Raw genomic sequence first — 18,270 nt, forward strand, 5'->3', positions numbered from 1 at the left:
CCCTCTCACAGCACACAGACACAGAGGGTGAGATATGGCTGCACCTCATCTCCCTCTCTCCTTTTTACTGTTTTATGATACATATATTTATTGGAGCCCGATGAGGCTTTTAAACATGTACAGACACCCTAAACGGAAGGCATAGGAGAACACGAGAACTACAGGCTGGAAGGTGAGGAAGAGGTCTACCCTTCATCTAGTAAGATGCATGTATATATTATACAAGCACAAACAAATATACATATACCAAACACATTAAATATGTATTCACATGTGGTATTAACATTATGTACACTTCAATATTGATCTCCTAATAACTAAGAAACTTTCATTACCACAGAAAGGAATTTGAACTCTGAAAAAACCTAGAGGAAAAAAAGCTATATAAACACCTTTAATAAAACACAAATTTGAATTTAAAGGTAACTTGTCACCGGGATTTGATGTATAGAGCTGGCACATCCGCAATACCCAGTCCCCATAGCTCTGTGTGCTTTTATTGTGTAAAAAAAAATGATTTGATCCATATGCAAATTAACCTGAGATGAGTCCTGTATGTGAGACAAGTCCAGTGTGAAGGAGCCCAGCACCGCCCCACATCCTCAGACTCTCCTCCTTGCTCCCCGACGTCAGTAAGACAAAGCGCCGTAATCTTGCGATGCGGGAGCTAGCGCATGTGCAGTGTCGTCATAGTGTTCCTTTCCTGTGCTGGCATCAGCCTCAGGGAAGGAACTGCGCATGCGCTAACTCGTGCATCGCAAGATTACCACGCGCTGGCTTTCTGACGTCGGGGAGCAAGGAGGAGATTCTGAGGATGCGGGGCGGTACTGGGCTCCTTCACGCTGGACTCGTCTCACGCACAATACACATCGCGGGTTAATTTGCATATGGAGCAAATAATTTTTTTTACACAATAAAAAACACACAAAGCTATGGGTACTGGGTATTGCGGATGTGCTAGCGGCGATCTAGCAACCCATGTCCTCAGCTCTATACATCAAATCCCGGTGACAGGTTCACTTTAAAATCTATTTGCAAACTAGTCACTAGATGGTCCTAATCTTTACTACAAAAAGACTCTTAAAGGGGCTCTGTCACTGGTATCAACCCTATACAACCAGGCATATCATGCCCCCCTCCCTTTAGATTGACAGCACTAGACCAGAGGTCAGATCCCTGCCTGTCTAGGCTTCAAGCCAATAGAGCCGCCACTTCTGAGTTCAGCGACATGAACAGCACGTGGGCAGTATGCATCTTTGCTTCATGCCGATAAAGCCAAAGATGTTGTGCTCAAGTGCCGTTCTAGTGAGCTAGTGCGCAGGCTGTCAATCTAAAGGGAGGGGGCGTCTGTATGGAGCACCAGTGACAGTGCTAGAGCAGTGCTCAAACCGCATAAGCCCGCCTCTTGGTGCTCCAATAGCTCATTAGCATATTGATTAAAGTTTAAACTTCTCCACAACGCTACTACCCATGTTTATGTATCATTTTAATCAGTGTCAGCAACCCTTCCAGGCTATATACCTGGTTGTATAGGGTTGATCCATGTGACAGAGCTGCTTTAAGTGAAGCATTAAATATTGCTAATTCATCCCAATACCCCGTGATGATGAGATACATGGATAATCATGGCCTGTAGGATAAGTTTTCTGAACAGTGCAATCAAATTATGACCTGGAACTTTTTCTTACTGAAACACAATATATTTGACCAACTAGTGAAAGCGATTCATACAAATTGAATTTGTTCAAAAATCAGCCTATTTGAGCAGCGCAGGCAAATCAATTCTCTCATCACTGCTAAAAAAGATAGCATCTTGTTGGAACTTTCTGGGATAAAAGTACTTTAAACCTAAAAGTACTTTAAACCTTTGAAACTCAATATCCATTTCCCTTCCTGTTCCTTTATGGCAGGAAGTGAAATTTACCTGTACTGATTCATGCAAAGTTTGTTGAAATTACCATTTAAGAGACACTAAAGTATAAAATCCCTTTAGAATAAACAATAAAAAATACTTTTAATTCCTATAAAAAAATATCTTATCTTTATATCTTAAATATCCTGCACTGATGATCCAAGTGATAGAAACAAAAAGTTGATTCACAGTCTTCATATTCCCCCCCTTTCCACGTGCAAAGTGTGCAATCATAAAACTCAAGTCTTTAGTCAGGAAAAGCAACCATGGGCATTGATCTATCTTTCCTACCACAGTGAAGAAGGATATCAGACTTTCATGTGCATTTAAGGCAAGGAGGTTGGGTTAAACTATTCAATTCAAAAGGCATATTTAAAAAAAGTCTGAAGGAGCCTCCATGGCAGCATTTTCTTCAAGCATGAAGGACTAGTTCTAAAGCTAAGCCACACGTGTAGATACCAAATTCTTAGAAGCCATTATTCATCGCAAATGCCATAACTGACATAATGAAGATTATTAGCGCGTTTCCTAAAAGAGAAGAGAGACAAACACATTAGAAATGTGAAATTATGTTAATTTATAACTAGGGAAACTTGAGATCAGATGCGCCAACAAATGGTCAAGGTTTCCAGCCCTAAGGAATGGAAGAATAAAGGTAACATGAAGAAAAGACTGATAGAGGAAGGTGCATACGATGGACAGACAAACGCCCAGAAAAATTGTTAAGAAAATTTGCTGTAAAACATTTAAAGCAATAAACATAAAAGAATGCAACTTTAAAGCATGCAATGAAATACCGGTACCTTAAGAGGAATCTGTTGTAACTAAAACCATCTGCCTCTGTAAATATGTGCTTGTCAGATTCTAATTCTTGAAACATCGAGAAGGGACTAAGAGCATTCGAATCTGATGACGTGCAGAAGCAGACAGTTTTAGTTGCAGGTATGTGGTGACAGATTCCCTCTACATTAACACAGATAACACTTACAATGCTAGTTTGTAATGTTAAGTACGAAACAAACTGATGATAATTTATTTAAAAGGGATGCAATACAATTTTGAAAAATCTTAACACAGCCCCTTTAAATCAGCACTTAACTAAGTTCTTTCAAAGCATAAAATTATCAGCAAAAAATGACATTAGGTGCACATTTATTGACAGTGTCTCAAGAATGCCACTATTGTAATGCACTTTATGGCACAATTCTGAGGCATTACTTTGGATAAACGAGTCCTATATTGTTAAAATGTTAATGACAGAGATGAAAGATGGCCTTCAGGATGGCACGAGTTATAGCTAGGGCAGATACAAAACTGGCAGTTAAGGGTTAAATATGTAACAAAAAAAAAAAAAAAAGCGGCAACAAGGAGTTCTGGAGAAACATTCTTCTTCTTAATTCCTGATCTGCAAAGCCAGAAACGGTATCTTACAAACAAAGTCAATGTCATGACGATGTTAGTATGCAACATGCAGGACTACAGTTAATGACTCATGGAGCACAGGAAGCGTTGAAAGCTTGTCCAGAGACAGATCTACCTGTGCTTATATCTCCTTCATATCACACTGCTCTATAGGTGTCTGATGGCTACTTGATGTGCCACCGTCAACGTTGTTTCGGGTTGGACCTACATAACCATCACTGCACAAGTGTCCACATAAGAACGAAAAAGACAACAGTATATGGTGCATGTTAATATAATGACATAGTGCCAAATTATTACAAATGTAATAAATTAAATGTAATAAAAGAAAATCTGTTGGCTCTCCTAACATGTCTGTTGTAGTAAGAATCTGCATTCCCCAGATCTTGAGTATCTACTTACAACTCTGTGTTGGGTCACACCTCTGGAAGTGTATGATAACTGGGTGTTACCGCTGCCCTTGTCAAAGTGGTAAAGGTAAGGGATGGCATAATGCTATGTCATAAGCAAAGGTTCGCCAGAATTGTTATAATATGGGAAACATAAGTAAAACAGACATATCAGGAGATGACTTCTATAATCCATCAACTCCTAATTCATCCACACCCAGATTTTCCATAGCAGCTTCTGACTTCATAGATGGTTTGCCCCCTTTCCCTCTCAGGCCCCTAACTGAATTACTGACTAGGTTGTGCCCATTAGGGGAGTTTTGAAAATGTATTTTGCAGTGTCAGTTGGATGTATACACAGGGAGGATCGCTGACCTTTACCTCCACCAGATGACATGGCTTCCATTGTAAAAAACAGAATTCATATGACAAACGCATCGGGAGCTTTCATGACACATGCAGCAAACATATGTGAAAAATGTATACTGCAAATGACTAACTGCAGTCATAATGATTTCTGGGTCTATTACAGAAGTTAAAAACTCATTTTGGCCTGAAAGATGTTGTCCGGGATATTGTTTTTAAGACTGGGAAGGTATTAGAATAATAAAACCTTATACTTACTGACCAGAACCACCTCCATTCCAGTGGCAGTGCTCTGTCCTCCCCGCCAGGCTGTTTTCACAACAGCAGCAGTGACATACATGCTTGTATACTGTGCGTGACTGCTGCCTGCAATCAGTGACCTCAGCGGTTTGGTGCCATATAATGTCCTGCTAAGGCCAGTGACTGGCTGCAGTGGTCATTTGTGGTCGATAAGCATGATATCACTGCAGTAGAAGAAAAGGTAAGAGTGGCAGTGCTAGAATCTTTTCTTCTACTGCAGTGATATCAGTGCTAGAACAGGGGGTTTAGAGTGTTAGTATATTTTTTTTAAAATTATTCTAATAACTTTGCTGGCTTTTTAAAATAACTGCGGCAACTCCTGTAAGCCCTTGGATACTGGAGGTTTTTTCATTTTTGCACATTCATTTTTCTTCCCCATCTACCTTGTGCCATAACTTCTCATGAGGGCTTGTATTTTGCGGTACAAGTTGTAATTTCTAATGCCACCATTTAATATGGTATACAATGTAGCGGGAAAATAAATTTTAAATGGGGTGGAATTGGGAAGAAAAAAAAAATATATATATATATATATTTTTTTTTTATTCCTCCAGCATTTTACGCGTTTTGTTCCTACTGTGTTCCCTTTGCGGCAAAATTATTTTTATAATTATGTAAAAATAAATTAAAAACTTTGAAAAAAAATATTTTTTTTTTCACATCACTATCTTCTGACTCCCATAACTTTTTTATAGTATGTACTGAGCAGTGTGAGGACTCTTTTTTTGCAGGACGATCTGCATTTGTTATTGATACCTTTTTGGAATATGTGCAACTTTTTGGCGTGTGTGTGATCACATTTTATAAAAAATGTTTGGGGTAAGAGAAGTGATGAAAAAATAGCGAATTGGTCTTTTTGACCATGTTTTCCGTTACGCCATTCACCGTATTGGAAATTATTTTTTTTTGATTTTAATAGTACAGGCGTTTTTGGACATAGTTATACCCACAAAGTTCATATTTTTTGTTATTATGTATTGATATTTTTATTCTTTGGAAAAGCGATTTACATTTTTATATATACAGGTGAAACTTGAAAAATTTGAATATCGTGCAAAAGTCCATTTATTTCAGTAATACAAATTAAAAGCAATTGCATTAATGCAGCTTAAAATTAGAATTTTAAGAAAAGGTTCAATATTCTAGGCTCAAAATGTCACACTCTAGTCAGATAATCCATATCCCCTGAGCAAAGGGTAGCTCAAAATTGTGACTTTGGGGTTTCATAAGCTGTAAGCCATAATCATCCAAATTATAACAAATAAAGGCTTGAAATATCTCGCTATGCATGTAATGAGTCTATCACCTATGTTAGTTTCATCTTTTAAGTTGCATTATTGAAATAAATGAACTTTGCACAATATTCTAATTTTTCGAGTTTCACCTGTATATCTTTTTAAAATTTCAAACTTTTTATGGTTTTGTAGATCATGTTTGAGGTTAGGAGACTGACTTTTTTTTATTATTCAATATTACCACACTCCATACAGGAGCATGGTAATAAGTGAATTGCTGATTTCTTATGTTGGCCTGCCACATGCTGGCCAAAATAAGAATTGAGCTCCAATACCCTGGGTTTCTTCAGAAAGACCCAGCGTATTGAATTCAAATACAGACATCCTCATTGGTCGCAGTGATCACACATGATCACAGCATCTACAAGGATTTAATGATCATAATTTCTAGGGTCACTAGAAATTATGCCTGTGCGAGCAAGTGCCATGTTTAGTAGCAAAAGAGTTAAATGCTCACTGTACTGTTAAACTTTGCAGAAATCAATAGTTTGTGTGAATGAGAAACTTTGTAATATATATTATCAGAAAAAAATGCTTTTAAGCTCACTCTACCTCTCCATAAACTTCTATGGGCAGCATGTAATCTGATCCTTCTGTCAGTTGACAGTCCATCTGGTCTCTAAAGACAGGCTTAGCAGAGAACTTACGTAGGAGGGGAGAGGAAGAAGCATCTTCCACTACATTACAAAAAATGATTTATGCAAAGTTTGTTGAAAGTACAATGACCACTTAAAATTGATGCATTATCTGAAAACACCTTTAACTCATGCCATGTAGCTTGAAGCAAATGAATGGCTTCAACAGTGAAGATGACCAGTTCCATATCCAGCTGGAAGAAAACAAGCCAGGGACTGGAAGCTGGGCGAGCATAAGCCAGCACACACGACCGGAGCAGTGGAGAGCAGTTAAGAATGACTCTCACAATAGGTAAGGCAGGATACAGGGCATAAGTAAAAAATGAGGACCTTTCTGTTTTAGTAAAACTGCATTTCACATGAAATGACAATTCAGGAGAACATGAATGGCTATAAATCTACAGATGCAGCAATCATTATTTTGACAGGCTTAATGCATTGACGCCACAAAAATATATTAGGCCTCTTTCACACGAGTGTGGCGTGTGATAAGATGCGGGTGCATTGCTGTAACATGCGCGATTTTCCCGCGCGAGTGCAAAGTGTTTTAATGCGTTTTGCACGCGCGTGAGAAAAATCGCCATGTTTGGTACCCAGACCCAAACCCGGACTTCATCACTTGTTGTGTATATTTTGTTATTTTCCCTTATAACATGGTAATAGGGATGGAGGGGTAAAAAAAAAAAAAAAAAAAGAAAAAGAAAAGGTAACTTACCTGCTCCATAGCTGCCGGTCTCTGTTCTATCAGGACCTGGCAAAAGACCTGTGGTGACGTCACTGTGCTCATCACATGGTTCATCACCATGGTGAGGGACCATGTGATGTGACGTCACCACAGGTCCTTAGCCGGCAGCTCAACATTACAGAAGACGACAGAGATCCGCAACTACGCGATCAAGTGGACTCGGAGTTAACTTTTATTTATTTTTTTAACCCCTCCATCACTATTTTACTTTGCATTCTGCATTAAGAATGCTATTATTTTCCCTTATAACCATGTTATAAGGGAAAATAATACAGATTGGGTCCCCAGCCCGATCGTCACCTAGCAACCACGCGTGAAAATCGAACCGCATCCGCGGATGCTTGCGATTTTCACGCAGCCCCATTCACTTCTATGGGGCCAGTGTTGCGTGAAAAAACACAGAATATAGATGCGATTTTCAGGCAACGCACAAGTGATGCGTGAAAATCACAGCTCATTTGCACAGCCTCATAGAAATGAATGGGTCCAGATTCAGTGCGGGTGCAATGCGTACACATCGCGGAATACTAGCCCGTGTGAAAGGGGCCTTAGAGTAATAAAACAAATCTCTTCACCTGACCACATTAGGAGGTCTGCCTGAAATGCCCTTGGGGTGAACAACCCATTTAAATGACCGCCCTTGCACAGCTTGTGTCAAAATAATGTGGGGTACATCTGTATGTTGTGCCATTCCACTATTATCCCTACTAAAAGGAGATTTTTGTGAAACTCACCTGTAAAATCTTTTTCTCGTCTTTTCCATTGGGGGACACAGACCATGGGTATAGCTTAGAGGTATTAGTAGGAGGGACACTATGCAAATGAAAGAGCTCCTCCTCCTCGGGCTATACCCCCAGACTCCACCAGGAGGAACTCAGGCGTTGCACAAGCAGTAGGAGAAGGAGCAAGAAAAAATCATGGAAACCATCGGACCAAGCCATAAGGTCCAACCAGAAACAGAAAAACTGAACTAAAGACCCCTCCTGCAACAGGAATAATGGGTGGGAGCTGTGTCCCCCAATGGAAAAGACGAGAAAAAGATTTTACAGGTGAGTTTCACAAAAATCTCCTTTTCTCGTGCTTTTTTCCATTGGGGGACACAGACCATGGGACGTCCAAAAGCAGTCCATGGGGTGGGAAAAAATACCAGCACCGCCAGGAGGAACGCCCCAACGGTCAAACAGGAACCACAGCCTGCAAAACCCTGCGGCCAAAGCCGCATCAGCCGAAGCCAGTGAATGCAACTGACAAAAATTTGCAAAGGTATGCAAGGACGACCAGGTGGCCGCCGTACACAGCTGAGACGCAGAGGCACGACTGCGTCTTGCCCAGGAAGCCCCCTCCGCCCCAATGGAGAGAACGGCAATTCTAGCCGGGGGAACTCCACCACAAGCGTGACAAGCCGCGGAAATAGCCAAGCAGATCCAGAGCGCCAAGAACGGCGGACGGAAGCAGTAGCCGCGAGACACACCTCCAGGACCCGTACAACATCCAGGGAATGCAGAGTGCATTCCTTGGGGTTAGCCGGAGAAGGACAAAAGGAAGGCAGGACAAGATCCTCATCAAGGCGGAAGGGAGAGACCACCCTGGGCAAAAAGAAGGGGACTGGACGGAGCACAACTTAATCCTGGTGGAAAACCAGAAAGGCTCCTGACAGGAAAGAGCGGCCAGCTCCGACACCAGTCTGACTTAAAAGCTCGTGATGGGACGTGAACTCACAGCCACTGCATAATAGCCCAGAACTTTAATCACTACGCTATGTAGCTGTATCAGAAGCTATGGTCACAAGGAAGTCCAGATGAGAACAGTCAGAGAGACCCTCCTCAAAGGCTCGAAGGGGGCCGACTGCAGAGCGCGCAGAACCAAATTGAGATCCCAAGGAGACAAAGGGGGAACATACGGGGAACCGAATGCGCCACCGCCGAAGAAAGGTCACCACCGGACCCTTAAGAGCAAGGGACCTCTGACGGCCCGCGCCGAAACCTGACCTTACAGGGAACTAAGCGACAGTCCCTGCACAAGCCCAGACTGAAGAAAAGACAGTACCATCAAGATGGAAAACCGAAGGGGAGGGAACCCCGAACCCTCAAAAAAGGATAGGAAGGCCATCCAGGTACGATAGTAAATCCGGGAGGAAGAAGACTTCCCCGGACTGATCATGGTCCTAACCACTGAATCCGAGAACCCCATCTTTATCAGGATGGCGGTTTCAACAGTCATGCCGGTAAACGAAGAGACCGCAAATTCCGGTGGAAGAACGGGCCCTGAGACAGTAGGTCCTGTCCGTCGGGAAGAGGCCATGGGGTGTCCGCCAGCAACCGAGCCACGTCCGAAAAAACCACGCGCGGCGAGGCCACTCTGGGGTGATGAGAACGGTCGGAGTCCCTTCCGCCTCGAACTGGCGTAGACCCTTTGGTAGGAGAGGAAAACAGAGGAGGCTGAAGTCCTGCCACGGAGACACCTGCGCATCCATCCGTACGCCTCCGGATCTCGGGCGCGAGCCAGGACCACTGGGATCTTGTTGTTGAACCCGGACGCCATTAAGTCCACATCCGGACGGTCCCATCTGTGGCAGATTTCCTCGAACCCTTCTGGATGCAGAGACCACCCGCTTGGATCCACCGTGTTGTGGCTTAGAAAGTCCGCTGTCCAGTTGCCCACTCCTGGAATGCAAACTGCTGACAACACCGGAACGTGCGTCTCCGCCCACGTCAGAATTCTCTTCACCTCCTGCATCACCATCCGGCTGCGGGTCCCGCCCTGATGGTTGATATAGGCCACGGCATTGCCCGTTTGAACCCGCACTGGGAGGCCCGCAAGGAGAGAGGTCCAATAGGAGAGAGAGAGCGGAAAAAATCGCCCTCAGTTCCAGAAAGTTGATTGGAAGGCGAGACTCTGCCGCCGACCAAATTCCTTGAACCGTGCGAGACTGGAAAACGCCACCCCCAACCCAGGATGCTGGCATCGGTGGCGGCGATCGTCCAGGAGAATGCGAGAAAGGAACTCCCCGACCTCAGGTTCTTTGGGAACAGCCACCAAGGGAGAGCTGCCCGAACCCGCTGAAAGGTAAAGGATCTCCTGTTGCGCCAGGCGAGTGTGAAACTGGGCATATGGAAGGCCTCGAAAGAGGCTACCATAAGACCCAGGACCTGCAAGTATTCCCGAATGGAGAGGCACGGGGAGCGCAGCAGATGCGACACTGCCCCCTGGACCTGGGAGGACTTGAAGGCTGGTAGAATACTTAGGCAGCCGAGGTGTCCAAAATCACCCTCCGGAAGGAGAGCCTCTGGGACGGGAAGAGGCAGGAGTTTGGGAAAGTTACCAGCCAGCCGAACCGTTCCAGGGTCTGAACAGTGATCCGGACGCTGTCCGTGGTCTGCGGTAGAGAGGGGGGCCTCTATCCGGATATCGTCCCGATAGGGCAGCAAAGGAATGCCCCTGGTACGAAGAAGCGCCATGAGCGGTCCAGGACCGTGGCAAGGACCCGCGGGGTGGTCGCCAACCCGAAGGAAGGGCGACAAACTGACAGTGTCGACCCATAATGGCGAAGCGCAGGAATCGATGGTGGGATTCCGCAATCGGGACATGTGATAGGCCTAGGAGCAGCAGGGCGGGCTGACTGGGCCCTCTAGTGCCGGGAAGGCTGGTGCAAAGGAAGGGCTCTTTGCGGGCGACCTGAGACCCCCGGCGGAGGAAGCAGGCGACGGCCTACCAGATGAGAAACGGCAAAAGGCATGCAGAGATGAACTCGTCCAGCTGATCCCCATAAGGTCTGGAAACCCCAAAGGGGAGATTAGCAAGGGAACGCTTGGTGGAGGCGTCAGCATCCCACACCTTCAATCAAATCTCTTCGCGCTGAGTGACAGAGATGGCCAACCTGCGGGCAAAGAGGGAAACAATGTCCCTAGAAGCTTCGCAAAGAATCTTAGAAGCCTGAGACATCTGGAGAACCAACTCCAGTGTGTTAGTAGCCGCATCTCGTACCGCCAGTTCCTGGTGGTGGTGTTGTAACCACACCGAGAGAGCACTGGCTACCCCTGCTGAGTGAAAGGTAGGTCACAGGGACGCGCTGCCAGCGAAAAAAGGACCTGGAAGAGAGTCTATGCGTCTGTCTACAGCATCCTGGAAAGAGGAACTGACTAAGACAGGAAGGACCACATAATTGGCTAATCCGGCCACCGGAGGATCCACCTTAGGGGGAGGAGACACCTCTCCTCGCCGTCAGCAGGGAAAGGAAAGTATATTCATGCGCTGGGTGGTCGAGAACCTTATTAAGACCACCCCAGGCCCTGGACATGACCGCGGAAAAATCCCTCATGGACCGGGAACATGGTAGTCTCCGACTGCCTGGACGGAAAAAGGGGGAACTCCTGACCAGTGGAAGGAGGAGAATCCCCTTGGAGAATAAAGGTGTCTCGGACAGTCACCACTAAGTCAGCCACCCTGGTGGAGAGCTTAGGCGAGGGGTCCCGCTCCATGACCTAATCAGAGCCGGAAATTCTCCTTCAGACTTGCGCTCCCTAAGGGAGGGGAGAGTCGCCCGAACGCGCCTCTAGACGAGGGGGGGGGGGGGGGAGAGCCAGAGCCATCCGAGGAGGGATGCTGCTGCTCACGCTCCCTGTTAGTAGTCGGGCGTCTTCTGTGGAAAACCACTTAGAGAGGTGGTTGGCGTCACAGGATTTGAAAATGCCCTATAGTCCAAAAAGGACCTGGCTCGTCCGAGCCGGATAATTCTCCTTCGGATTACTCTCCCTAGGGAGGGGGAAGAGCAGTCCGCAAGCGCCACCGGCGAGGTGAGGGGGGTGGAGAGACGGAGACATCCGAGGTGTGATGCTGCCGCTCACGCTGCCTCTTCGTAGTCAGACACCCACTGTGGGGACCACTGAGAGAGATGGAGTCGTTAGCGCCACAGGATTAAAGGACATGGTTGCCTTGGCGACTAAGACCAATTTAGCGGCCGCGCTGGACATGGCAGATGCCCAAGCGGGGACCGCAGGCCCCCAGGGACGTGGAGGAGGGGTGGAGGAGGGGGGTAAGGCAGGGATGCAGGTAATACTTATCTGCTCCTGCAGAACTTCTCCTGCAGAACTTCTCCCTCGACTCCAGGACCAGCAGGGATGCACCTCATCAGGCTTCTGACTCCTTGTCCAGGAGTGCAGTGTTCTGGTGGAGGGTGGCAGCAGGAGACCCAGTAGCTGGTGGGATACCGGAGCTGCAGCTCGAGCCCGGATCCACTTGTCTTCTTTGGGGGGCAATGGAGGCAGCCAGGCAGCGTCCAAGGACGGCAGCGGGCATTCCACGGGGGACCAGGAAGGCGCCATGCCGACCTGTGTCCCCATCTAGAATAATATAAACAATTTTTGAAGGCTGAAAGGGGCTTTGAACTCAGAAAGCCTGGACATGGGGCAGCAGCAGCAGTACCACTGAGCTACCAGCTTGCCTGGCACAAAACGGAGTAGAGTGATGAGGAGCTGCACGGCCATGAGCAAACAGAGTCTCCGGTGTAAGGAGAGTCAGAGCGGCATGTCGAGGCTCCGCCTCCCCGAACGCGTCATTATGGCGCGAAAAAAAAAAAAAAAGCGCGCGAAAAATAAGCGCGCGCGCGAAAATAAGCGCGCGCGCGAAAATATGCGCGCGTGCGAAAATATGCGCGAAAATAAGCGCACGCGCGAAAATAAGCGCACGCGCGCGGAAATAAGCGCGCGCGTGATTTAAACAAACACCACGTGGAGGAGCGGCCTGCCGGCGGGCGCTGAGGGAGCGCAGCAGCCAAGGCCCGACGAGAGAAGCGCTGAAGCCCACAGTTTAAGGGGGAAGAGATGCCAGTACTCCAGTGCCAAAATGAAGAAAGTGCCCCATCAGGATCCTTCTTCAAGTTCACCCAGGTAGCCACAGACAAATAGACACAGAGGGAGGGGGAGGGATTGGGCAACACTTATCTGCTCAGCATGCTCCCTCGATGTCCAGACCAGCAGGGATGCGCCTCTTCAGACTTCTGACTCCAATCCAGGAGAACAGTGCTCTGGAGGAGGGTAGGCAGCAGGCGTCCCAGCAGCTGGTGGGATGCCGGAGCTAACAGGTCGAGCCCGGATCCACTTATCTTCTTGGGGGGAAATGGAGGCAGCCAGGCAACGTCCCAAAGACGGCGGCGGGCACTCCACGGGGGACCAGGAAGGCGCCATGCCGACCTGTGTCCCCATCTAGAATAAAAATAACAAAAAGGAGTAGAATCAGAGAGTGTCAACCTCCTTCACCAGACACTAAGCAAAGACTGAGTTCCTCCTGGTGGAGTCTGGGGGTATAGCCCGAGGAGGAGGAGCTCTTTCATTTGCATAGTGTCCCTCCTACTAATACCTCTAAGCTATACCCATGGTCTGTGTCCCCCAATGGAAAAAAGCACGAGAAAAGTTTGTTAATAAAAAGGTACAGTATGCAGGTATATTGTTGGACTGTGCAGGGACATCACTTCCAACTAATTATACCTTTATACATAAACTTCAGCAGGGAATAATGAGTCATGGCACAACATATCTACAAGAAAATATGCAGAACAGTGGCTCAGTGGTTAGCACTGGTGTCTTGCAGCTAATGTCTGTAATACACTAAGAAGTATGTCAGTGCTATATAAGGCCTCATTCACATATACATGGATTTTCAAGGACAACAGTCCGTGAAAACCCACGTGTGTGTGTGTGTGTGAATGAGGCCTAAATGTGTCTAGAAGTGATATTGCATGGGAAATGGCTACTAAAACAGACATGTCAGGAGAGGTGACAGGTTCTTGTTAAAGAGTCATTAAACTACCAGGATTCACCAGTTTCTCACATTATTTATCATGCTGTAAAAAACAAACAAGGCCAGATTTTTGCCAACATTGCCTCCCCCCAAAAATAACCAATAAGCGATTAAAAAATTGTATGTACCCCAAACCTGTTGTGATAAAACCATTAGCTCGCCCTGCAGAAAAAGCCCTTTCGATGGAAAAATTAGGAAAATAAGTTATATGGAGAAACACAGCATAACTAAAGCTATAAAAATGTAGTACTGACCGCAGAATAAAATTAACATGTCATTAACACCATGCATATTGAGAGCTACCCGGGGCTAAAAGAATGCTCATTAGGCATACATTTAACAGGGGAACACTGGAGCTTTTTTTCCCATGGAGTAAGGCTTTGATGCTACACATGGTGTTAAAGGGGCCTAATATATTGTTATAGAAGGGCAAGATAGCAGAGGCATTTAAAATTCCCTTGGGCTTCCTTGTCTACGTATGCAGCAGCTAAATACAGTACAGCTGAAACTGCGGCAATTAGAAATCATAACACGACTTCCCCGCACTAGTCCCACTGCCTGGTAGAGATACTATAAAAAAATATATTTTACTTTACTCTGTTGAAGCTATATTAAGAAAACAATTTTCATACTATAATCTCACCCTTTTCTTTTCTTATACCAGCACATATAAATAACTGCTGCTGTAACCAGAATTCCAACAATTCCAGCGATAACTCCTCCTTAAAAGAAATACAGCCATGTTACATACAAATGCACGTTTATGTGCTTGACTAAAAAGTACTCAATACTCATTAGTCAAGAAGAAACAGTTACACTTGGACATTGAACAAATGTTCCCACAGTAGCTGTGTGAGGTTAATATCTTAGGCTACTTTCACACTAGCGTTCATAGGTCCGTTCGTGAGCTCCGTTTGAAGGAGCTCACGAGCGGACCCGAACGCCTCCGTCCAGCCCTGATGCAGTCTGAATGGAGCGGATCCGCTCAGACTGCATCAGTCTGGCGGCGTTCAGCCTCCGCTCCGCTCGCCTCCGCACGGACAGGCGGACAGCTGAACGCTGCTTGCAGCGTTCAGCTGTCCGCCTGGCCGTGCGGAGGCGAGCGGATCTGTTCAGACTTACAATGTAAGTCAATGGGAACGGATCCGCTTGAAGATGTCACCATATGGCTCAATCTTCAAGCGGATCCGTCCCCCATGGACTTTACATTTAAAGTCTGAACGGATCCGCTCAGGCTACTTTCACACTTAGAATTTTTTCTAAGTTATTAATGCAGACGGATCCGTACTGAATGGAGCCTCCGTCTGCATTAATATGATCGGATCCGTTCAGAACGGATCCGATCGAACGCTAGTGTGAAAGTAGCCTTAAAAGAACAAAAGGGTTAGGAACAGGCAATAATGGATGTATAAAAAATGTTCTGGGGCAATAAACACCACAAGGAAAACCAGAAGCTAGCGAAGCCGACTAAATAAAGGAAAAGTAAATTAAGTAAATACAGATAAAAGGCAGCACGATGAAGACAGAAAGGTTCTATGTCAGAGTAAAATTAACCCTAAAAATGTTCTTCAGATATATAAAAAGGTATAAACGTTAAAACTGAATGTGTTGGCCCTTTAAAAGGTGATAAGGGAGGAGTTGTAGAAGGTGAGGAGGAGAAAGTGAGTTTAAAAGGGTTGGCTGCTTTCTGGTTACTATTGACCAGTGTGTTTGTAAAATGATTACATATGAATACAGTCTTTGTGGAAATTCTGTAACATTTTCTATATTTCGTATATCATACAGTATTCCTCCCTTGTTTGCCAAGTCTTTTGTGCTGCCCACACAGAAATGGTCAATAAAATGGCTGCTAATAGAGGGTCATGTGACCAGGCAAATCACCTCAAGTGATGTCACCTCTATTCAAATACTCTTCCCTTGCAATCTGCACCTGCGCTGTTTGGAGTTTAGAGTACATGCAGTGTGTTTGAATAGAAGAGGCGGAGACCCTCCATCAGCAGCCATATTATGGACAAGACCTCTATGTAGACAGCACAGAAGAATTGCCCAACAATAGCTTATGAAATAGAGCAAACGGCACAGAATGTCAAGAAAGGCTATATTAGTAAGTGCCATATAGGTATACATACACATTGGTCACAAGTAGCCAGATAGTGGCCAACCTATAAGTGAATGTATTCAGAGGAAAGTGCAGCACCTCCTTAAAAAGATAAAATAAACAAATCACCTGGTACAGATGGCATACATCCCTATATCCTGATGGAAATAAGTAATATACGGCAATAGATTGAACCTTATTTCTTATATTTAAAGAAGTTATGTCATGACTGATGTAAAAAGGAATATCACACATAATATAGAACATGACAATCTGTTTCTAAGGCTACTTTCACACTTGGGTTTTTCCCTGATCCAGCAGGGATCAGCAAAAACACTTCCGTTTCTGATAATACAACCATCTGCATTCATTATGAACGGATCTGGTTGGATTATCTTTAAAATAGCAATGACGGATCAGTCATGAATACCATTGAAAGTCAATAGGGGCTGGATCTGTTTCCTATTGTGTCTGAGAAAACTGATCTGGCACCATCGACTTGCATTGTGTCATGCGTATTGCTCTGCATCCCATGCCATACAGAAAGCTGCAGCTTGCTGGAAATGCAACCAAACGGAACGGAATACATTTTGGAAGATTCCGTTCAGTTTTGTCCCCATTGACAATGAATGGGGACAAAGCAGAAGAGTTTTTCTCCGATATTGAGATCCTCTGCCAGATCTCAACACTTGAAAAGTTAAACGCAAGTGTGAAAGTAGCCTAACAAAGCTAGAAACTGCCCTGTACTTCACGTGGATTAAGAGCTCCTCCTGTTCATTGCTCTGCTAGATTCTCTTCAAGCTGGCAGCTAAGGGGGCATGTTCTATCTGCTGCTACTCTCTCCATAAATCCTTCACACCTTTAACAGTATATAAAGCTGATGGCAGATAAAGGATGGAACGGAGCATGTGCGACCACTTCAGTATGTGGATGTGCATGTTACTATATAGTTTAAACACCAGGTGGCACTATTCTAGTGGTATAAAGAAATAAATCTCACAACTGGTGCATTTTTGTAACACAGTAAATTAGAAAACTAACTTCATGCTGAATTCCATTGGAAAAAAAAACTAAAAACAACATTTAATGGTGGCACAACCCTTTAAGGATTTTATAACGACAGCGTCTGTTTAACAGGACTGGCACATGGCATAGGGGGTACCTATATTCAAAGAGGGGGTAAAAAAGGGAGCCTGGAAATTCTAGGCTGTTAAGTTTAACCTCTATTATGGGTAATTGTTTAAAGAGGACCTTTCACCTGAAAATGAAAGTTAAACTAAAGATATAGCCTTACTTACATGCCCCCGCTATTGCGTATTCAGTCATTAATTTTTCAATCAGTGCCCCCGTTTGTCCGTGCTGCCCCCTGTAATATTTGCCGCCTTGTATGCTAATGAGCCATTCGGCTCAACTGGGCAGGCCTTCAAAAGTTCTCCCGGGCGTGTCATTCCTCTCCCTGGCATGAAGCGCATCCCAATCAGCCGTGCTCCGCTCTTAGCCAGGGAGAAGACGCACCAGTTCTCGCGAGATCTGGAGCGATTTTATCCATCTGGAGCCTGGCGCCTATCTCGCGAGAACTGGATCGTCTTCTTCCTGGGTAAGAGCGGAGCGCGCAGATTGGATGCGCTTCGTGCCAGGGAGAAGAATGACATGCCCCGGAGAACTTTTGAAGGCCTGCCCAGTTGAGCCGAATGGCTCATTAGCATACAAACGGGGGAACAGGATTGAAAAATTAATGACTGAATAAGCAATACTGGGGGGCATGTAAGTAAGGCTATATCTTTAGTTTAACTTTCAATTTCAGGTGAAAGGTCCTCTTTAGAGGTTTTCTAAGAGGTGCTATTCTGGAGTATCTAAATAAAAATAAGGGTTCAACTCTGTATAAGCATCGATGTACGAGGGATCAGTCCTATCAAGCTAATCTGACCAATTTTTATGAGGTACAGATGTAGCCAGTGCTATTTTAATACCAGCTGCTCTAGGATGATCACTTTAATGACATTTGTTGTATAGCTGTAATGTGTTTTTGTTGCGTTAACGCATTAAGTGGCAAAATGGCAGCTACATCTGCAAGTTCTAGTCTGGACTTGTGTCAGTCGCTGGATGGGATATATCTTATCTCTATTTTTGCAAAGCATTCAATATTGTGCCACAAAAAAGGTTAGTAGATAAAATGAGAATGCTAGGACTGAGTGAAAAATGTATGTAAGTGGCTAAGTGATAGAAATCCATGCGGTGGTTACTAATGGTACATACTCTGATCAAGTCACAGTTACTAGTGGGGTACCACAGAGATCAGTAATAGGCCCTATT

General features: G+C 45.1%; 1 protein-coding gene across 1 annotated transcript in view; it reads right to left on the reverse strand.

Moving 5' to 3' along the window:
• Positions 1-910: 910 nt before the first annotated feature.
• Positions 911-18,270, reverse strand: part of LOC122933389 (complement receptor type 1-like) — a 107,390-nt gene continuing 90,030 nt past the window's right edge. The window contains exons 12-13 of the mRNA XM_044288356.1: positions 14,503-14,581; positions 911-2,440 (exon numbers count right to left, since the gene is read on the reverse strand). Of these exons, the coding sequence (XP_044144291.1) occupies positions 2,389-2,440; positions 14,503-14,581 (131 nt within the window). The 3' untranslated portion in view covers positions 911-2,388. The remainder of the gene's footprint in view (positions 2,441-14,502; positions 14,582-18,270) is intronic.

Source organism: Bufo gargarizans, chromosome 3, assembly GCF_014858855.1.
Source record: "Bufo gargarizans isolate SCDJY-AF-19 chromosome 3, ASM1485885v1, whole genome shotgun sequence".
NCBI classification, from domain to species: Eukaryota; Metazoa; Chordata; class Amphibia; order Anura; family Bufonidae; genus Bufo; species Bufo gargarizans.